General features: G+C 41.2%; 1 protein-coding gene and 3 long non-coding RNA genes across 4 annotated transcripts in view; all 4 read left to right on the top strand.

Moving 5' to 3' along the window:
- LOC138946653 (uncharacterized) overlaps positions 1-22,447 on the top strand; it is a 36,831-nt gene extending 14,384 nt beyond the window's left edge. The window contains exon 3 of the long non-coding RNA XR_011449393.1: positions 22,059-22,447. This is a non-coding gene — a long non-coding RNA (uncharacterized lncRNA). The remainder of the gene's footprint in view (positions 1-22,058) is intronic.
- On the top strand, positions 7,977-9,484 carry LOC138947150 (uncharacterized). Its single transcript, XR_011449569.1, has 2 exons — positions 7,977-8,442; positions 8,627-9,484. It is a non-coding gene; the product is annotated as an uncharacterized lncRNA (long non-coding RNA).
- Positions 9,633-16,135, top strand: LOC138946731 (uncharacterized). The gene is made up of 3 exons (XM_070318134.1): positions 9,633-9,959; positions 10,555-15,909; positions 16,124-16,135. Exons 2-3 carry the CDS (start codon positions 10,720-10,722, stop codon positions 16,133-16,135), a joined length of 5,202 nt encoding a protein of 1,733 aa, XP_070174235.1. The 5' UTR covers positions 9,633-9,959; positions 10,555-10,719.
- Positions 16,185-17,610, top strand: LOC138947149 (uncharacterized). The gene is made up of 2 exons (XR_011449568.1): positions 16,185-16,972; positions 17,568-17,610. It is a non-coding gene; the product is annotated as an uncharacterized lncRNA (long non-coding RNA).
- Positions 22,448-23,265: the final 818 nt, after the last annotated feature.

Below are 23,265 nucleotides of genomic sequence, written 5' to 3'. Positions count from 1 at the left end.
AAAAAGAATGTCATGGTCTATAGTATCAAAAGCCGCAGACAGATCTAAAAGCAAGAGGACGGATGTTTTGTCCTGGTCTAGAGCGGTCAGAAGGTCATTCAAGATACGAAGAAGAGCCGTTTCCGTGCTGTGCCGTGGTCGATAGGCTGACTGGTGGGCACTAAGAAGGTTGTGGGATGAGAGATGTGAATAAACCAATTCAGAATACAGGAGTACATCGTTCGCCCGACATAACAACATTTAAGCTTGAGTCTTAAATGTCTTTATAATCGTTTACAGGCAAGCAGGGTGTGCCGAAGAAAATGTTCCATTTTTATGTAATATTTTAATGGACAATAAAGTGCTGTTCTTGTTATTGTTATTGTTGGTTTCCCTTTCTGAGATGACGTCATCGGACTTAAAGATAAATGACAAGGTTTGAAAAGATGATACTTTTTGTGTGCTTAAAAAGGGTTTCTTTTAACAAGCACTGTAACAATGCCCATGTCTTTGCAAGACTACCGGCACGGTGGCCTAGTGGTAAGGCGTCCGCCCCGTGATCGGGAGGTCGTGGGTTCGAACCCAGGCCGGGTCATACCTAAGACTTTAAAATTGGCAATCTAGTGGCTGCTCCGCCTGGCGTCTGGCATTATGGGGTTAGTGCTAGGACTGGTTGGTCCGGTATCAGAATAATGTGACTGGGTGAGACATGAAGCCTGTGCTGCGACTTCTGTCTTGTGTGTGGCGCACGTTATATGTCAAAGCAGCACCGCCCTGATATGGCCCTTCGTGGTCGGCTGGGCGTTGAGCAAACAAACAAACTTTGCAAGACTGTAGCTGTGTATTAATACAATGAACAAGTTTAATTGATTTAAGAAAACTTACAGGAATCAAAACCGCTCCATTTTCTACAATCTGACAATGGAAAGGGGGATCCAAAACGTGGGAAAAGGGGAACAACTCCGACAAGCCAAAACGACTTTTGTACAGCTTTTAAACCCCACCTATGTTGACCAAGTTTTTTTTAGCCGAGACCAGCTGTGCTGCAGCAGGTCACTCAGAGTTGTAGTAACTGTGTAGAAACTGTGTAGCAACACGATGGAATGCAGGCGACAAAGATCGAAGTTACAGGAAGCGACTGAAGTGACTGTGTTTGTCAGATAGAGCCACATGAGTGGGTACGGATATATCCGTACCTGGTAGACAATGAGTTAAAAGAGATTTGAGAAAAAGGTATTTGGTAGAAGAATATTTAAGACAAATTAATTTTACGTGTAATACATTTTTTCTGGAGTGGTACCCATTTGAACCTCTAATATTGTCAAATCATTGATTGTTGATTTGATTGAACAAGATAAGGATATTTTATATGTTGATCGTTATAAAAAAAAAAGTAAATTCAGATTATTAAGTATGCAGAGAACAGGATTTTGTTGCTATGAGTAGTTTTATAAAATGATTAAATAGAAAGATAAGAAAGGAGACGAAGAGCATGTTTATATAATTTAGAAATGTATTGAATATGGGCTATGTAATTGTACGTTTTATTGTGCCTTTCTGTTGTTTTTGTTCTTTTATTTTTGAAGATGCGTATAGCATAGTCTTGTATGTCTGATGTTATTTGATGTTAATGTCTGATGTTGCTGTCATGTTAAATATACATGTACCAAAAAGAGATAAAACCATGTTGACATTATTTTTCTTTTAATGTTATCAGCTTTAAACTGGAATATTTTTTTAACATTTGTCATACAACCAAACAAAATAAATTCTTCTGTAAAAAGAACATTTGCGCGTTGAATAGAAATTCTATTTAACAAATATTCCAAATCAGTCCAAAATGTCCGACTAAGCAGTTAATACCAAAATATATGGGAAATGGTTTCATTTTCATTTTTACAAAAGGCACAAAGGGGACTGTCTAGAATCTTTTCAACAAATAACAAGAATGCGATGAAGCAATCTGGTCTGGAACCATCTTAATTGTGTGTCCTTAGTTGTTTTGAAACACTTATCAAAAATCTGTGTCCAGTTCAGGTTGCAAAAATACATATTCCATCTGTTTATGCCTGAAGGGTTATCATCACATTTTGATTTTAAAAGAAATCTTCTTTAGTTGCCTGTTTGGCTCTACAAATAATCTGCCAAGGTTTATAATCCCTAATCTGAAAACCATTTAACGAATCAATTTGTACTTTTCTCTCATATGTTCTCAAAGGCACAGTAAGCCTCCTGTAAACCATCACAGATACTGTCAGGCTTTTACACACAGTACAAACACCCTTCCATTTGAACGCTCACCAAACGGGAACATCCTAGGTGCCCTACGTAAAGAGCGAGCAATTTTTAAAGAATTAATTTTGAGCCGATTGCTCAGAAACAACCGGACCGTGGTGCGTTTTGGCGCTAGACCTAACTTTTAAAATCTAAATAATAAATTGACAGCCTGTTACACAAACATTCTTAAATCATAAAAGAATTCTTTTTTCATCAAGACAAGATCAGTACAATTCGAAGTTTTAAAAGTTTGAAGAAAGGCCCGGAAGCAGGGTCACGCAAGGTCGTGGTTCTCGTAGCAGACGACGGTTTATGCATATCGCCAGTTCCTCTGAACAGTCAAAAGCCATCGCAAGAGTTCTTGTGAACCACAGCCGTTTGTTTCGTGCATAGTCAGAGGTACATAATAACGTGCTATTGCAGATAAGCTCACATCGAGTCGCATTCAAATTACTAACTGACGACTACATTGTGAAAAAGGGAAACTGGATCACACGGGTTCACGATGGCTCAGGGGTAAGATACACCACGCAAAAATAAATTCTTTGACATTTGTTCGCTCTTTACGGAGGGTACCTACGATGTTCTCAAGCGGTGAGTGTTTAAATGAAAGGGTGTTTGTACTGTGTGTAAAAGCCTGACCGTATCTGTGATGGTTTACGGGAGGCTTACTGTGCCTTTAAGGACTTAATCACACCTTCGCAAAATAAACAAGTCGCGTAAGGCAAAATTGCTACATTTAGTCAAGCTGTCGAACTTACGGAATGAAACTGAACGCACTGCATTTTTTTCAACAAGACAATAAAGCTTCGTTGATCCCCGCAAGAAGGAAATCGCTCACTTTTTACGTGCAACACGAAGTGAAATTGACAAGTCAGAATAGCGCGATAGCTTTCGAGCAGGAAAGCGCGCTTTTCTGTATTCTTTTAAACTTTCTGAGCTTGTTTTGAATACAACATATATATATGTTTGTAAAATCAGGAAATGATTAAGAATAAGATGAAATCATTTTTGGATCGATTTCTTAAATTTTAATGTATTACTAATTAACCTATTTTCGTTAATTGTGATCACATTTTAAGAGTAAACCTGATATAAATATGTAATACATTTTTAGATTCAGAATTTGATGAAGAATATGATGCAATCAATTTTAAATCTGTTAGTGAAAAATCGCTTTTAATGACAACTTTAATTAGCAAACTAATTAACTAATTTACAAGCTTTCGAGCTGCAATGCAATCCCGTTATCCGGACTTTGTGAAAGATTGCTTGACCAAAATTTCAACCAATTTGGTTGAAAAATGAGGGCGTGACAGTGTGGCCTCAACTTTTACAAAAACCCGGATATGACGTCATCAAATACATGATCTAAAAAAACAACAACGTTTGGGGATATTGTACTTAGAAACTTTTATGTAAAGTTTCATGAAAATCGGTCCAGTAGTTTTCTCTGAATCGCCACACACACACACACACACACACACACACACACACACACACACACACACACACACACACACACACACACACACACACACACACACATATATATATATCACACACACACACACATATATATATATACATATATATATATCTATACATATATACGACTAGTGTCTGTCTGTCTGTCTGTCTGTCTGTCTGTGCGCGATGCGCGGCCAAGGTTCTGGATGGATCTGTTTCAAATTTGGTGATCATATTCAGGTAAACCCTGGACACAACCTGGTCGATGAGATATTTCAACACGTGCTCTCAGCGCGCAGCGCTGTGCGCGCTGAACCGATTTTGTTGTTTTTTGTCTGGATCCACTACCAGTAACTCTTCCTTATCTTCTCTAGTGTTTTCAGCCGCGATTATCTCCCTTCCTCCGTGTGGCGTCAATCCATATTCCCGTTACTACGTTACTATATTTTAGAAGGTCACTGCACGTTACTATGTTTAGAAGGTCTCCAGTGTTTTGCGCGTTTATCACCTTTCCTTCGTGCGCCGGCGAAGCCGGCGTACACCCGGCAAAGCCGGGTCCCAGGCGCAGCCTGGTATTCGGCTCTACTTCTTCCCGGCGAAGCGGGTAATCATCTAGTATATATATATACACATACACCACACCCTCATCTCGATTTCCCGTCAACGTTAACACATATAGTCATAACTTGATTAAATGTAAAAACAAGTTTGATTAAAAGGAACATTTAACTTAAAGTCATCAAATGTCAAAAATCTTTCATTAAAATGTAACAACTGATGGACAAACAATTCATCATGTTTAATCCATTCCTTATTTACAATTGTCCCATGATCTCGTATAATGTTCAAATTATAATGAATACATTCGAAAACAAAATCATTCACATTAATTACCTCGCATAAGGAACAGCATTTTTTATAATGTTTCAAAACATCCTTCCAAAAAGGGTTACCACATCGTTTCATTAACACATTTACATACTCGGCACCCACTTTAAATATGTCTTTCATTCCAGGTATAATTTCAAAAAAAATCTTTTTTACATCAAATTCCAACATCTTGAACCTGCGAATCCAATTCCTCTTTACTGATGCCACAAAAGTATAAATGTCAATCATATTCAAATCACCATTGCAATAAGGTCTGCAAACGACATTTCGCCGAATATGTGCAGGTTTACCATTCCACAGGAAAAAATAAAAAGTCATTAACTTCTCGTAAAAAAATTATCGGGTGGGTCTGGCAATACAGTTAATAAATAAACCAATTTTGAAAGAACCAAGGTTTTCAAAATTATAATTCTACCGAATGGAGTCAACTGTCTTCGGCTCCAATCGTTTAAAATTCTTCTTATTTCTGTTAATTTTCCTTCATAATTATTTTCCAAAATGTTGCTGGAGTTTGTCGAAAATGTTGACTCCCAATACTTTAAAAATCCCAGGGTCCAACAAAAATTCATATCCCCCATATATCTTTATTGTGAATGTCGCTTTCTTCCGATCCAGACAATTTGAGTTTTTTCATTATTTATCTTTAATCCGGAAAATTTTGGAAATCTCTGTAAAGTTTTAACACATTCAACAAACGATTCCTTACTGCCATCCAAATAAAGAGTTGTATCGTCCGCAAACTGAGACAATAACACTTCCTCGTTATTCTATTTCAATCCTTTTATCACAGAATTATTACGTAACATTAAAAACAATATCTCGGAACATATTAAATACAAATATGGTGAGAGGCTATCGCCGTGTCGGACGCCTCTTCTTATATTAAACCAACAAGAATGTTGGCCATTAACTGTAACACAAGTCTGTATATCTTGGTTAAAAAAACTATATCTACCTGTTTTACATCATTTCCAAAATTGAAAAAATCCAATGCCTTTTATAAAAAGGGCCAGGACACACTGTCGAACGCCTTCTCAATATCAATTGCAAGCAGCAAACCTGGTATATTTTCTCTTTCAGTAAACATCAACACATCATACAGCAAACGTATATTATCCCGATAAATCTTCCTTTCATAAAACCTGTTTGGTATTCACTAATAGTCTTGGGTAACATTGTTTTCAATCTATTTGCAATACAGGATGAACACATTTTATAGGATATGTTAAGCAGGGATATTGGCCGCCAGTTCTTAATAAATTGTTTTGGCTTATCTTGTTTCAGAATGCATATAATAATGCCTTGTTTCTGTGTAACTGACAATTCTCCACATTAAAATCCAGCATTTGCAGAACGTAACAGAAATAATCCAATATCCTGGAAAAAATATTCATTACATTTGAAGATGACACAGACAGCACTCTAGGTCGTTAAAAGTGAAACTGCTAGGACTACTGTTGTAGGTCGACCAAAAGCAAGGTGACTGGTATAGCTAAACAAATTGAACAAAACTGGAGCTGGAAAATTGTGCAACAAGTTCGGTGCTGGTGTAAACATCCGGGGTGTTTTGCTTCCAGACTAAGCTGTCTGAGAATAACCCAAATAGGTCGCACCCATTCCAGATCAAATGCTGACACAGTAGCATGCTGAATAATAATAATAATAATAATGGTGATTTCTATAGCGCTTTCGAACACACAAAGCGCTTTACAAAAGCAATAACAACATCATTACCAGAATGACGCCATTGACGGAATAGAACACAATCATAAACACTTTACAACAAAACCAAAAACGAAACATAAATGTTACAAAAATCCAGAGGCTCTTACAGGAACGAACTCTCAGTATACACAACAATTATAATGCACACACACACACACACACACACACACCCACACATGCCCACACACACACACACACACACACACACACACACACACACACACACACACACACACAGTAAACATTGTTCATCTGAAAGTGCACATTCACAGGGTCGCGACAACTACATCATCAACATTAACCTTCTAGAATGTTTCTCTGAAGAGGTGAGTCTTGAGATTTGCTTTGGAAGAAGGCAGAGATGGACTGAGACGTAGAGACAAAGGGAGTTTGTTCCAGATATGATCAGCTGCGACTGAAAGACAGCGGCCACCATGATCGTCCCTCTGATACTTAGGAGCTTTGACAAATTTATTTTGGGAGGCAGAGCGGACAACTCTTTCAGGATTGTTTTTCTGCACGAGATCGGACAGGTACTGTGGAGCCGTGCCCGCGGCAATTTGATAAAATATGCAGCAGATCTTGTATTTAATTCTTTGTTCGACTGGAAGCCAATGTAGCTGTTTGAGTAGAGGCGTGACGCTTTGTTTCATATGTGTTCGAAACACGAGTCTAGCGGCAGCGTTCTGGACTAGTTGCAGAGGCTTGGTGACAGATTTGGGACATTCAGCGAGCAGTGAATTACAGTTGTCTAATCTAGAGAGTATGCCGGAACAGACTAGTCTTTTGGTTGCGTCTTCGGTAAGGTACTGTCGAATGGAACCTATACGCCGGATCTCCATTCGCGCTGCTTTACATGTTTGGACTACATGCTGTTTCATGCTAAGATCTTTGTCAAAAAAGACTCCGAGATCACGGGATGTATCCGAGAACTTGATGTCAATATTGTTCAAAGAGATGGCCTGTGGGAGTTCTGAAATAGACTTAGCATGGGTAGGGGTGGAGTATGAAAAACGCATGGCTTCAGTTTTGTCGTCATTTAGTTTGAGTTTGTTCTCTTCCATCCATGCCCCGACATCTCTCACACACTCCTGTAGCGACAGAACCAAATCTGGGTACTTGTCATGTGATGCGGAATGATTGATCTGCGTATCATCTGCGAAGATTTCGTGTAGCACACAATGATTCTCTATGAGAGTTGTCAGCGGTGCTGTGTACATAATGAACAGCACCGGGCCTAACACACAACCTTGAGGAACACCAAACACAAGAGAGGTTTCAGCAGATTGTTGGCCATCGATCAGAACAAACTGTTTCCTGTCTGAGAGATAATTTTGAATCCAAGAGAGAGCCATCTCACTAATGCCAAAGTAGTGCTCTAGACGATAAAAAAAGAATGTCATGGTCTATCGTATCAAAAGCCGCAGACAGATCTAAAAGCAAGAGGACGGATGTTTTGTCCTGGTCTAGAGCGGTCAGAAGGTCATTCAAGATACGAAGAAGAGCCGTTTCCGTGCTGTGCCGTGGTCGATAGGCTGACTGGTGGGCACTAAGAAGGTTGTGGGATGCGAGATGTGAATAAACCAATTCAGAATACAGGAGTACATCGTTCGCCCGACATAACAACATTTAAGCTTGACTCTTAAAGGTCCAGACCATGCTGTTTTAGCGTCAAAAACGCTTCGAATCGTGTTCCTGCGCGACCGAACACTTCCCGATGTTTGCAGTTAGTTAGAAAACCACTTTCTTACCGTCTTCAACAATGTTTGGTTTACTTCGGAATCTTCTAAGGCCGTAATCCGACGAATTTCGTGACCGAAGCGACGGATTTCTTCTCCAAAACGACCCGCCATTGTGCCGCGTGATCTTCGCGAGACTGGCTTATGAATAAATTATCCGTGACGTCACACTGTGTGAAGATGGTTGTTTACCAACATGGCAACAAGCGTAACTGCAGACGAAATTGAACCGTACATGTTCGAACTACCAGTTTCTCTCCTCGAATCAAGCATGAAAGATGAGGAGCGGAGGCCACTTCCAGCAGTAGTGAAAAGACAGTGACGATGAAAATTGCGACTCTGTTTGTCTCAGCGATCAAAGGTAAACACGCCCGCTCTCTGTGCTGAACTTATCGTCTGCTTTCGAGTCTGTGCTATTTTTTTTCACTCTCGCCTTGTCAACGCTCTCGCGAATAAGTGGGATATTGTTTAAGTGTTCATGCTTTGCATGCACGAGTAAAAGAACAACAGCTCATCGCAGTTTTAACTGTTCTTGATTATTTCAGAGACTGGTGTCAGAGTGGCCACTGTACCTGTTGTATTGTGTGGGAGGGGCAGATTTGAGAGAGAGAGGAAGCTAGCCTGAGGTACATTGTAGAATGAAAACTTGCAGGGGAGCAAGAATGCATCACCAGCCACGAAGGTGTACATACAACTTTTTTTGAGGTGCCTATATTTGTTTGATTGTTAAATGTATGTATTTGTTGTTGTTTTTAAAGGCTATCAAGAAAACTGTTGTCATTTAAATTTGTAACACTCAGGCACATATAGTTTCACACACACACAAGATTAACTCACTTGCATGCCCACAGAAGAAGTTTGCTCTTCACATTGTTCTGTTGTTGTTGTTTTTATAATGTAATCATTGTAACATCAACACTCAGTAATAACCAATATTACAACACAATCACTTTTTCATCAGAACTCACTCACATACTACATGTATTAAACCCTGGTTTATGGACACTTGCATTTGTACTTTGCATGGGAAAGCAGCCTGAATTTCAGATGAACTTTAATAAAAGAAGATTTATATGTATGTTGCTCTAGATGCATGTTTTAATAAATAATAATGACATTCAGGAAAGTAAAAGGACTGTTGAAGTTTGCTGTTGTAAAATGTCTGATGATTAGGGTTCTGTTGCACATTTAGTGAATTGACTGTACCAATTGCTGTTATTATTTACACCCAATCAGTGCATCCACATGATATTATGTAGCTTAAATTAAAGAACATGTTTTGATGTGTTCAGAACATACCGACAAGTTGCACACTCACTGACTTTCCGAAAGAACAGGAAAGTTCTTCCTGCCTGTCTGGTCACTGCCATCAGAGACCTCTTTCTGTCACAGAGCTACACAGGCTTCAAATATATGTAAGATAAATAAAAGGTACATTACAACTCTCAACTGCGGGGTGTGTGTGTGTGGGGGGGGGGGGATGTGCATAACCATTGCATACTTAAGGTCGGCTTAAACTGCAAACAGAAATGTGGAGCTTGCATAACTGTGAAAGGCGCCACGCGAAATCCTATGCCATATCCATCTTTAAATCATGTTAGTCCAAATCTGTTCCAGATCCAGCTTTTTTGTTGTTCTTTTTGATCAGTAAAGTTCTACAAGTTTGATAGTTTTTAGATTTTATTTAGCTATTAATTTTACAACAAATATGTGTAAAATATTCAAGGTTTATTCAGAATATGCAGGAACATTTTGCTGTAAGAATGAGGTGCGCTTCCTGTTCCGGCGCTTCCTGTCTGCCATTTTTCTTGGTATAAGCCACAGTTTTTTGTTCCATTAACATCAGCCATAAACATGACGCACAAAGGCCATCATTGGGTAAATATTGTTCAATTTGTTTCTATTGTTAATTTTCTATTCAGGAATAATTATATTTGTCTTGTAGTAAGGAAAAGTTTATTGTTTTGTACGTTTTTTGGTACAGTCTTTCACCATGTGGTGTTTCAGTATTCACCATGATGTGCGCACTTTTACAAAGTTTATTTCACTGTTTAATTAGTGTTCAGTGTGTCAAATTCAAGTAAGAGTGGTATTTTATACATGTTTGCCTTTTATTTAAACTGTTGGTAGTGTATGGAAATGCATTTGTGCCAAAGGATAACGTTTCATAGTTATTTTGTTTTTAACCATTTTCCCAGTCAACAGTGTGCTTACCTGTGATTCAGAATAAGTTTTTGGTTTGTTTTGTTATTCCCTTTTTGTGTAAAGTGTGTAAGAGATAAAGGTAATGATCAGAGCTCTTTTTCTAAGTTGGTAGAATTCTTATTATCTCCCTTTAAGTGTAACAGAACAGTTTTCAAAATGACAAGTTTCACAGGTTGTTTCCCTTTGTTTTTGTTGTGTCAGTGTAATGTTAGTAGTTGTTGTTCATTATTAGTATGGTCGAGTGATTGTTATGTTACATTGTTTTCAGTTTGACGGTGCAGTATGTTGATTAAACATCACAAGTTCAACTACTCATCAGTTCTGCCAGGCTTGTTTTGTGCGGCTGTGACAGTCAAACCAATGGCTAACCCATGCCTGGACAACCACGTCTGACTCCAACCCACAGCAACGAATAAATCAGAGCATCATCAACATGAGTCAGTCAGAGGAGTCAACCAGACCAAAACGTGAAGTCAGATACACAGAAAAGTACCAACTATACAAAGAAGAAATGGACGCCAAGAAAGGTCAAAAGGCTAAACCACCAGGTGCTACAGTCACACCAAAGGAAGACACTTTCATAGACACTTATGAAGCATGGAAAAGAGGTATGCAAACCATACGTCAGAACCTAAAACACCAACTGTCTGATGAAGAGCTCACCAACGTAATACAGACAGCAGAAAATTTACGGAAGTGTGTTTTAGAAGCTTTCACGAACATTAAAACTCCTGACCACTTGACGCGGAGGAGAATGGACTGCTGCTCTGCCAACACCAACAACATTGTATCGCTAGCGCAAATACGCATGAGTGAAACAGATCAGATTGCTTGGAACCAAGAAGAAGAAACAGCACGCCTGCGTGTCATGTTGGACACGGAATATGCCCATTCAGTCTATGGGTCTAAAACCTCTGGTTCTGGCAGAAGTTGTAGCAGCAGCGCTTCCTTGTGGTCATCACAGGAGAGTATTGCTACAAAACGAGCTGAGGCGTTGGCTAAGCTTGCAGCTCAGGAAGTCGAGATGCAGACACGGCAAGAAATTGCGGCAGAGAGAGCACGCCTAGACCGCTTGGAGGCAGAACAGAACATCAGGGCTACAAAGGCCATGATCAAAGCTTATGATGAGTTGGGGCACCCAGAAGCAAGACCCACCGTCCGTCAGGGAGCCCATGAGGATAACGTGACCACCCATAACCAGACTCTCGTCAACGACAACCGTCAGCCGCCTTGCGCTCACGTCAGTTACAGTCGCTTGCCACCATGTGAGCCGTCCACTTTCACTGGTGACCCACTTCAGTTCGTCAAGTGGAAGCGATCATTCGAGGGCTTGATTGGTCACACGCACATTTCATACGCAGAGAAGCTGGCCCTGCTTGAGCGCTACACCGCCGGAGAAGCGTATGAATGTATCGAGGGAGCATTCTTCAGGTTCGACACTGAAGCATACGACGACGCATGGAGAACGCTGAACGAACGCTATGGACATCCATCTGTAATACTGAACGCCTTCAGAAAGAAACTCAACAACTGGCCAAAGGTGGGAGGAAGAGAGTACAACGATCTGCGAAGATTTTCAGACTTCCTCGTCACCGTGGATAACGCCTCACCCCACATCCCGGGTCTCAAGCATCTTGATGACGAAGAGGAGAATAAGAAGCTGCTACAGAAGCTACCAGACTGGATCATCACAAAGTGGGGAAACGTGGTAGCACAACATGATACAGACGGCCGTAGTTACCCAAGCTTCCATTGTTTCACCCAGTTTCTCGCCTCACAGGCCAAAGTCGCGACTAGGCCAGTGTGCTCTCTACAAGCTCTAAAAGAGGACAAAGGAGAGACCAAACCATCACATCCTACCAAGTACAGAGGACCTAACCGTACAGCCGTAAGCATGGCAACGACTACAGATCAGCAGGTGAACCACACACAAAACACTCCAGATGTCGACTCACAATCTACTCGCAAGCTTTGTGTCTTTTGCAAACAGACCAACCATTTTCTACCAAACTGTCAAACCTTTCAAGCCAGGCCTGCTGAAGAACGAAGAACTTTCGTTAAGGAGCAGAGACGGTGTTTCAGGTGTTTGCGAACAGGTCACCATGCGAAAGACTGTAAAAACCATCACACCTGCAAGAAATGCCAAGGCAAACACCCCACAGCGCTCCATGACGATAATTTTGTCAACAAGAAAGGAGACCGCACCAGAGATGCTGCAGGTACGCAAGCCACAGAAACAACAGCAACAACCTGCAAGGTGTCATGCAACGCTTCCTCACACAGTGCGTTGACGGTTCCAGTGTGGATATCCACAAAGCAAGATCCTGACAAGGAAAGATTAGTCTACGCCCTCATAGACTCACAAAGCGACACAACCTTCGTTGAACGTTCAGTCGTAGACTTCTTGAATCCATCCTCCAGAGAAACCACGCGTCTCAAGATAGAGACACTCAGAGACGACATCCAGTCAGGGATTGTATGCGACAGAGTCTCGGACCTGCGTGTGCGAGCCTACAACAGTGACACTTTTGTTGAGCTACCACCTGCCTACTCCATTGATTACATTCCTTTGCGACAAAGCACCATACCCACTTGCAACACTGCAAAAAGCTGGAGCCATCTGCAGCAGATTGCGCATGAGTTACCTCCCCTACTCAACTGTGATCCTGGCGTTCTCATCGGGTTCAACTGTTCTCATGCGTTCCTGCCCAGACAATACATAGTCGGTGGTGACTGGGAGCCGTTTGCAGTGAGGACAGATCTAGGATGGGGCATCGTTGGGAAAACCTCGCCGACGTCACAAGGTTCCTCATCTGAGAACGTAAGCGTCTGCAATCGTGTCACAACCAAAGAACTCCCAGTCATTAAACCGAAGGACGCATGTCGTATATTGGAAAGAGACTTTGAGCAGGACGAAAAAGATGGCAAGCCCACTTCACAAGAAGATGAGTTGTTCATGAACATTCTCAGCGCAAACGTTGCAAGAGACAGTGACGGACACCTACAGATGCCGCTTCCCTTCAAGAAAAAACCTGTTCTTCCAAACAACTACGTACTGGCAGCCCAACGTTTGGAACACTTGAAGAAGAAGCTACAAAGAAACACAGAGTACTACAATGAGTACAACGAGTTCATGAACGACATCATAAGAAGAGGTGATGCAGAAGAAGCCAAAGAAACCACAGGCCAAGAATGGTATATACCACATCATGGTGTTTTTCATCCTCAGAAGAAGAAACTCAGAGTTGTCTTTGACTGTTCTGCAAAGTTCAACAACACGTGCCTCAACGACCATCTACTTGTCGGCCCAAACCTCATTAACAACTTGGTGGGCATCCTCAGTCGATTTCGACAGCACTCTGTCGCTTTCACCTGCGACGTGGAGAAAATGTTCCACCAGTTCCGAGTGACTGAAGAACACTGTGACTTCCTACGTTTCCTCTGGTGGAAAGACGGCAACCTCACAGACAGCCCCGCTGTGTACCGAATGAAGGTACATCTGTTCGGAGCTGCTTCCTCTCCAGGCTGCGCCAACTACGGACTCAAACATCTAGCCAAAGAAAACCAGGACAAGTTCACAGAAGGGTCTCACTTCATTGAAAGGGACTTCTATGTGGATGATGGGCTATCCAGCCAGCCGACAGAGGAGAAAGCCATTAACCTCATCAAAGAAGCGGTAGCAATCTGCTCCACAGGAGGCCTGAGACTCCACAAATTCGCATCCAACAGTTACAAGGTGATGGAGTCGATTCCAATGTCAGAACGCAACGGAAACATGCAAACGATGGACCTCAACTTCCATGATCTGCCGCTGGAACGAACTCTTGGAATGCAGTGGTCTATAGACAACGACACTCTCCATTTCTCCTTCATGCCCAGTGAACGGCCATGCACACGACGAGGCATCCTAGCCATTGTTGCCTCTTTGTATGATCCCTTGGGGCTGATCGCACCATACGTTCTGACGGGCAAACAGATTCTGCAAGAAGTTTGCCACAAAGGCACCAAATGGGACGATCCTGTGCCGATAGAACTGCAGTCAGCATGGAACACCTGGAAAGAAGACATGGATCAGCTGAAACTCGTTTCTATCCCAAGGTGTTACTACCCAACCAACTTTGGTTCTATCACCAACGTCCAGCTTCATCACTTCTCAGACGCCAGTACCACAGGCTATGGAATGTGCACCTACCTGAGACTGGTGAATGCTGAGGGTCAAACGCACTGTTCTCTTGTCGCTGCCAAGGCAAGAGTGGCTCCCAAGAAAATTGTGAGCATTCCTCGTCTCGAACTGGCAGCTGCCGTTGTGGCTGCAGAGGTTGGTCACGCCATCAAACAAGAACTCAGCTACACCATCAGTGAAGAATTCTTCTGGACAGACTCTCGTGTAGTGCTGGGCTACATCAATAACGAGGCAAGGAGGTTCCATGTTTTTGTTGCCAATCGAGTGCAGAAGATCAGAAACCTCTCGGACCCAAGTCAATGGCATTACGTCCCATCTGAAGACAATCCTGCAGATCACGCTTCAAGAGGTTTAAGAGCAGCTGAGCTGATGCACAGCAAATGGTTTTCCGGACCCAAGTTTCTGTGGGAAACTAAGCTCTCCCTACCCTCGGCTACGTCATCAGCTCTCAAGCCTGAAGACCCAGAAGTTCGCACTGCCTTGACAACCCAAACTACGTCCTGTGCAGTAGATTTGGATGACAGACTATCTCGTTTCTCAAGCTGGAATGTGGCAGCACGTGTGATGACAAGAATCTTGCGACTCAACAAGTCTCGCGACAAAAGCTCAACAGCAGAACTTTCTGTGGAGGAAATTCACAATGCCAAACTCTCCATCATCAGAGGTGTCCAGTCTCAGTTCTTGGCAGCAGAAATCTCATGTCTTTCCAAGAAGGGAAGTTTGCCTCAAACGAACAAGCTTCATCGCACCGAGCCATTCCTGCAAGACGGAATTCTTCGTGTTGGTGGGAGACTCAAGAAAGGTTCATTCTCCATGGGTGAAAAGCATCCCATCATTCTCCCCAAGAACTCTCACGTCACAAGACTCGTGATACTCCATTGTCACGAAAAAATCAAGCACCAAGGCAGAGGAATGACACTCAACGAAATCCGCTCCCAAGGCTTCTGGGTACCTGGAGGCTCCAAGCAGGTTGCGAAGGTTCTCAGCAAGTGTGTCGTCTGCAGAAAGCTGCGAAGTGACGCCCAAGGTCAACAGATGGCTGATCTACCCAAAGAAAGAGTCGAACCATCCCCTCCCTTCACGTACGTGGGAATGGACTGCTTCGGCCCTATGTTGGTGAAGAACGGAAGAAAGGAAGTGAAGCGCTACGGTCTTCTCTTCACCTGTTTCTGCTCCAGAGCGGTTCATCTTGAAATGCTCGACGATATGACCACAGACTCGCTCATCAACGGCATTCGCTGCTTCATCGCAATCAGGGGTGCTGCGCAGAAGATTTTCTGTGACCAAGGTACCAACTTTGTGGGAGCAGACAATGAACTCAGGAGTGCATTGAAAGAAATGGATGAAGATGAACTCAAACAGCGGCTCAGAGACCACCAAATCCAGTTTGTCTTCAACACTCCATACGCAAGCCACGCAGGGGGTGTGTGGGAGAGACAAGTACAGACCGTGAAATCAGTGCTACGAACCACGACTGCACTCTGCCCCGGACGACTTGACGACTCGTCTCTTCGTACAGTGTTGTACGAATCCATGGCCATCGTGAACTGTCGGCCCATCACTGCTGTTCATCAAGGTGACCCAACCTCACCAGAACCCCTCACTCCAAACCACATCCTCACCATGAAATCCAGTGTTCCCCTTCCCCCACCAGGCAAGTTCATGACAGAGGACTTGTTTCTGCGAAAGCGCTGGCGTCGCGTACAGTTCCTGGCACAGCAGTTCTGGTCAAGATGGCGCAAGGAGTACATCCTGGCACTCACCCAACGACAGAAGTGGCTTCACCCCAAGAGGAACCTCAAGGTGGGAGACGTGGTTCTGATGAAAGACCAAGAACTGCCCCGCAACCAGTGGCCACTGGCAAGAGTGGTTGCAGCATCACCAGATGACGACGGTCTTGTTCGCCATGTGACCTTGAACATTGCAGCCAAAGATCTCGACAAAAATGGCAAAAGACGTTCCAAGCTTTCTGTTGTCGAGCGACCTGTCCACAAGCTCATCCTCATCCTGGAAACCAACTGACTTTATGTGGAGGATCAGTGACCATGAGCAGTATTCGTGACAATCATTGTTGCGCCTGTGTGAATGTGCATAGAAATTTCCATGATTCATGTTTAATTTTTAGTTCTTGTATTACAAGTACTTTTATGAATCCTGTAAATTGGTGGGAGTGTGAAAGGCGCCACGCGAAATCCTATGCCATATCCATCTTTAAATCATGTTAGTCCAAATCTGTTCCAGATCCAGCTTTTTGTTGTTCTTTTTGATCAGTAAAGTTCTACAAGTTTGATAGTTTTTAGATTTTATTTAGCTATTAATTTTACAACAAATATGTGTAAAATAGATTCAAGGTTTATTCAGAATATGTAGGAACATTTTGCTGTAAGAATGAGGTGCGCTTCCTGTTCCGGCGCTTCCTGTCTGCCATTTTTCTTGGTATAAGCCACAGTTTTTTGTTCCATTAACATCAGCCATAAACATGACGCACAAAGGCCATCATTGGGTAAATATTGTTCAATTTGTTTCTATTGTTAATTTTCTATTCAGGAATAATTATATTTGTCTTGTAGTAAGGAAAAGTTTATTGTTTTGTACGTTTTTTGGTACAGTCTTTCACCATGTGGTGTTTCAGTATTTACCATGATGTGCGCACTTTTACAAAGTTTATTTCACTGTTTAATTAGTGTTCAGTGTGTCAAATTCAAGTAAGAGTGGTATTTTATACATGTTTGCCTTTTATTTAAACTGTTGGTAGTGTATGGAAATGCATTTGTGCCAAAGGATAACGTTTCATAGTTATTTTGTTTTTAACCATTTTCCCAGTCAACAGTGTGCTTACCTGTGATTCAGAATAAGTTTTTGGTTTGTTTTGTTATTCCCTTTTTGTGTAAAGTGTGTAAGAGATAAAGGTAATGATCAGAGCTCTTTTTCTAAGTTGGTAGAATTCTTATTATCTCCCTTTAAGTGTAACAGAACAGTTTTCAAAATGACAAGTTTCACAGGTTGTTTCCCTTTGTTTTTGTTGTGTCAGTGTAATGTTAGTAGTTGTTGTTCATTATTAGTATGGTCGAGTGATTGTTATGTTACATTGTTTTCAGTTTGACGGTGCAGTATGTTGATTAAACATCACAAGTTCAACTACTCATCAGTTCTGCCAGGCTTGTTTTGTGCGGCTGTGACAATAACAATTCTTGCTTTGGCAGATTTGGAGATAGGCAGCCTCAGTCTATATAGTTGGTCACCAGTTGGGGCGTCCTGCTTGGTGACAACTTGAGCTTTGTCAACTGGTCTAGCTGTAGCAGTCAAAGTCTGGGCACTGTTGCATTGTAGTCTTGCTGTGTATGCAGAGCTTTGTTGTAGCTGCCATAGGCCAGTGTTGCCATAGACCAGTGTTAGGATCACCACCCCCTCACACAGCTCCTTCAGTTAACCTGATGCCTGTTTTAGACAGAAAAAAAAGTTACCACAATCAGCAGAACTTTCACTGGAGAATGGGCATAATTCTTTCATACTTTCTTTCTCATAGCTTTTTTTGGTTTTTATAATCTCTTCATTACACTAAATAACATCCATCTTAAGACCTATTTTGAGCCTGAATTTAAGTTGACTAGTAATGATATTAATCATAATGTATTTATTTTTATAATGTACAAACTAGAGTATGTATGTGGATATGTGTGTGATGGTGCTGGTATGGATATGCGTGGTTTGGGTTATGTGTGTACTGATGTGTACATTTTATGTGTTTTGTATGTTTTGCGAGTGCGATTTTATGTGATGTTATTCTGTACACCAGCCAAAACAAAATGTCTGGTATATTAGATAATAAACGCACCTTTAAATTTATCAGCGACTACACCCCGTCACCCTGCAGTCCCCCTCCCCCCCATTACACCCTACACTTTTAACATTGTATAAAAAATCATGTCCCAATATAGGTCCCTAGTTACCTGGGAGGACGTTAAGCTCCATAATCAACATCAACAACGTATTGAATTGAATTGAAAAGCTGGGGTTAGGAGGTCTAACTTCTTGAATTAAAGTGGTTTTTTTCTCAGGTGCATGTAGTTTTTTATTTGCTTGAAATCATGGTGTATTCTGGTTGTAAGAGAAGAGTCAATTTCCTTGTAAGCCTGCAAAATTAAGATTTGTCATTTTTGAAGTACATTTTTGTAAGAGTCCAAAATAGTCCAGGATAAGGAGGAAAAACATAGGGTGGGTCAGGAAATCTGAAACATTGCATAGTTTTGTTTTGCCTATGTAGACACAAAAAGTACTCAGAGTACTTCCCCCCCCCCCCCCCCCCAAGAGAGCATAGCTGTTTTAATTATTTTAATGCCACTGTTAGCAAGAGGAGTACTACAGACAGCAATCAAACAGTGGATTTTTTCTGTAGACATTGTTATTTCTGTTTAGGTGTTTCAGTAGTTTTCTATGCGGATAAATCATGCTGCATGATCACTAGAAACAATCCAGCTCTGTAGCATGCAGGTTTTTTAAAGGTTTTTTTCCCATGTTACTCTGAGAGAAAAAAACAACCCACAGAGATAAAGTTGAACTGGCAGTTTGACTGAAGCAGTGGTAATAACACAGAGTGCTCTTCCTACAATCAATTTTTTTTATGTGGATGATGATGTCCATACATGTACAGTTTGGTTGTATTATTTTGCTAGACTATTTGTTTCTGTTAGATATATCTGCTCACATGATTGTTGTTCATAATTTGACATTACATTTACTGCTGATCAAAATGTATTGTTGGAATAGGTCTGCTTAATATTCTGACTGCAGTTTTGTAATAAAATCAAATAACACAGATGTTTTAAGTATCAAAGTGCTTTTCACACACACACACACACACACACACACACACACACACACACACACACACACACACTCACACACTATGAGTATGACTGCAAACATGAATTTGTACTTGTATTAATTATAATTACTGTATTACAGAACCTGATCTGAAAAAAAGGACAACAGCAAATTATTCATGCAAGCTTGCTGTATTAACGATTTCTTTATCCATTTAATACAACACTGAATTAAAAGATAACAACTATAACAACGTGTGTGTGTTTGTGTGAATGTCTATGTGTATATGGACGGACACTGATTAAACCTGAGACTCATCGATTACCCAGGTGAGTGTAAAAGAGGGAGAGAGAGAGGGAACTTTAAGGTGGGTGCATGGGGACGGGCATGTAGTAACAGATATATGTTTTAATCTGTAATCTTAACACATGTGCTTAAAATTAGGAACAGATGCCATTCCACTACAAATACTGTCAGTCTGACAAAAACGCCCAGTGACACTGAACCCCTATCCCTTACAGAACACATTCAGTATACATGTACTCACTTCCTTTCGTCTGCGTTTAGTGAAAGCAGATCGTTCTGATGACACTGATTGGTATCCGGTTTCTGACCTCCTGTGAGTGGTCAACAATTGTCGGAACTGGAACTGCGTTAGGCAACAGCTGTTTTGTGTGTGCCAGGTTTTCTTGCCGGCTTAACTGCGTTCGCATTGGAAGAAAGTGTCGCGAAACACAGCACATCGTGTTGGCCGTTTCCAGTTAATCAGTCTTGCTGCAGAAGTTGTAAGCCCATCGGAAAAAGGTGACAACTGATGCCTGAACCTTTTTTCTATACTTCATAGCTATCAGCAGCCGTGCGCATTCCTTCGGCGTGCTGTTGATGCTCGATTTAGGCAAACGCCCACTTGAGCGTAAGCTGTAACTTTCGGTTTCCAAACACAAAGTGACGTCACAGCCGGTTCTCGTCTACTGGCGGCCATTTCGAAGTCTCGTTTAGCAGACGAATTTGGCGGAACGTTTTTAATTAAATCACAATGATTAAGCTACGAATCGGTGAATTTCTTTACATTTTTGGAATCTTTAGGTGCATTTCTCTAACCTTCAGTCATCGGTTAGTGGTTCTAATAACCTTTAAAACAGCGTGGTCTGGTCCTTTAAATGTCTTTATAATCGTTTACAGGCAAGCAGGGTGTGCCGAAGAAAATGTTCCATTTTTATGTAATATTTTAATGGACAATAAAGTGCTGTTCTTGTTATTGTTATTGTTGGTTTCCCTTTCTGAGATGACGTCATCGGACTTAAAGATAAATGACAAGGTTTGAAAAGATGATACTTTTTGTGTGCTTAAAAAGGGTTTCTTTTAACAAGCACTGTAACAATGCCCATGTCTTTGCAAGACTACCGGCACGGTGGCCTAGTGGTAAGGCGTCCGCCCCGTGATCGGGAGGTCGTGGGTTCGAACCCAGGCCGGGTCATACCTAAGACTTTAAAATTGGCAATCTAGTGGCTGCTCCGCCTGGCGTCTGGCATTATGGGGTTAGTGCTAGGACTGGTTGGTCCGGTATCAGAATAATGTGACTGGGTGAGACATGAAGCCTGTGCTGCGACTTCTGTCTTGTGTGTGGCGCACGTTATATGTCAAAGCAGCACCGCCCTGATATGGCCCTTCGTGGTCGGCTGGGCGTTGAGCAAACAAACAAACTTTGCAAGACTGTAGCTGTGTATTAATACAATGAACAAGTTTAATTGATTTAAGAAAACTTACAGGAATCAAAACTGCTCCATTTTCTACAATCTGACAATGGAAAGGGGGATCCAAAACGTGGGAAAAGGGGAACAACTCCGACAAGCCAAAACGACTTTTGTACAGCTTTTAAACGAGAGTAATGTAGCGGCTGTGTCAAAAACTGTCAAGTAAAAGTAAACATGTACAGTGCCCGGCGAAAGAAACGCAACTCATTCGCGCCTACTGTTACAAGTGATTTTTTGTCATTTTTAAATTGTCGTAAAATATGATCCAGATAAGGTACACCAAAACGGAAGACAGATTCGTGGAGGATATTTTACTGGCTGTTTGTAGTGCATTTTATACGCTACAAAATTCGTAAAAATGCATATTTTTCAACTAGGTAAAGACAGTTGTAGAGGAAATTCCTCCCTCAACAAGATCATTTAATTAGAATTATTCGCCAAAGCGTAACATAATTACAAAAATAAACATAAATCACTTAGACGTGTCACCAAAGACAACCTACAGAGGCTAACAGCACACACACAAAGAATACGAGTCTTCTGGGGGGGGGGGGGGTATCTTTAAAGTGAGGGAGCCTTCTTTTTGGGTAGGGTAGAATTCTTAAAAGGCAGGGAGTCTTCTGTCAACGGGGATGGGGGTATTACAAGGGAAGGAGTCTTCTATTGGGGTGGGCGGGTGGCGGAGGGGTCTTTTAAATTGGGGTGCCTCTGTAATAAGACATGCCGAAGGGGAGTCGTATAAAGCATGTGGTTTTCTTGTTCTTTACTTAACGGGATTCCGGGACAGTTTCCTTAGGCCTTCTATTTTCGGCTGTAAGCTAAATGCTGCACATCAATATATGCCCATGACTTGTATCTCCTAGTACTTACTGAGAGAAATAAGCACGTACAAAAACGTCATGTACGTTACTGTCCGGATTAAGTCTTTAAAAAGAAAAATTCATTAAAGAAAAAATATAGACAAGCCTTCTCTGTTCGCATGCACTGTGATTTTAAATGCTCTTGTTGCAGGCATTCCTGTACAACAAGAAGTCGCTGTTAGTAATCACCATGGTTAAAATTAAAGGTCCGGTCAGGGGAAACTTTCATTAAGGAACAGGATCCCATTCGGTGGCATCTCCTGCACAGAAATATTCATAAAACGAGCTAATTTGTTTTATCATTTCATGTACGTATCTGTTTTTGTTTTTTTAATACTGAAGTCTAGCGCAAAGGCAATACAATGAAATTTGTGAAAGCAGGTTCTCAGTATTGTCAACTAACTAAGTTACCGGTTACTCCTCGTGAAACGGTTATACCTAATGCCAGAACCTTTGATGTGGCTTTCGTTCACATGAGCATACTACTAGAAAATAAAAGCACGGTCAGCGGATGACTTCTGGTTCTGTCGAGAGGTGATATGCAAAACCCAGTCATATCATAACTCATAACTCATAACTCATAACATTTTATTGATCCAACAAAGGAAATTAAATTGGTCATCAGCACATATAGGTCATTAATTAATAATTATAAAAGAATAAGAGAAGAAAAATTATAAAACCCATGATAACAAAAAAATATCTAAAGTAATATATGTACAACTACAATACCCTTTTTACTTGCACACTTGACACACCGACACACCAACACACATGCATACATACCTACATACATACCTACATACATACATACATACATACATACATACATACATACATACATACATACATACATACATACATTCCATGTTAAAGTGTAGTTAAGAACATCAAAGTAATTATATCATTGTTTGGATTAACAGATAAGTTTTTATGTAAATGATGATAACAACAATCCATAATTAACGCTATTGCACTACCAAAAGAAGAGACCAACCAAACACATAAAACCAATCACAGTAATCATCATCAGTTATCACAGGTATCACAGTAGATTAGCCATCAGGTAGTTAGACTCAATTGGGCAAGTATAGTGTCAACACCATCGCAACTGCCATCTAGCTTTATTGCACAATTAGCAGCAGCTTAGTACAATCATACATATTTTATTCTAAAGCATGAAGGGCACCCGTTATCCCATGTTGGTGAACGATAAAGCTACCAATAACAAGAGTTGGGGGAAAAAATCACTTTTTGTAATACTTTTCAAAAGCATCTGGGAACTTCTTATTAACATAAGGTGTAAAGTCATTGCGATTGTACAAAGACAAATGTAAAGAAAGAAGAAAATATGTAAG

This window comes from Littorina saxatilis, linkage group LG14 (assembly GCF_037325665.1).
Source record: "Littorina saxatilis isolate snail1 linkage group LG14, US_GU_Lsax_2.0, whole genome shotgun sequence".
NCBI classification, from domain to species: domain Eukaryota; kingdom Metazoa; phylum Mollusca; class Gastropoda; order Littorinimorpha; family Littorinidae; genus Littorina; species Littorina saxatilis.
Note: the sequence above shows the minus strand (reverse complement) of the source record. Positions and strands in the feature narration are given on the sequence as shown.

Coding starts and splice junctions, on each gene's coding strand:
- LOC138946731 (XM_070318134.1), top strand. CDS start 10,720: ATGAGTCAGTCAGAGGAGTCAACCAGACCAAAACGTGAAGTCAGATAC.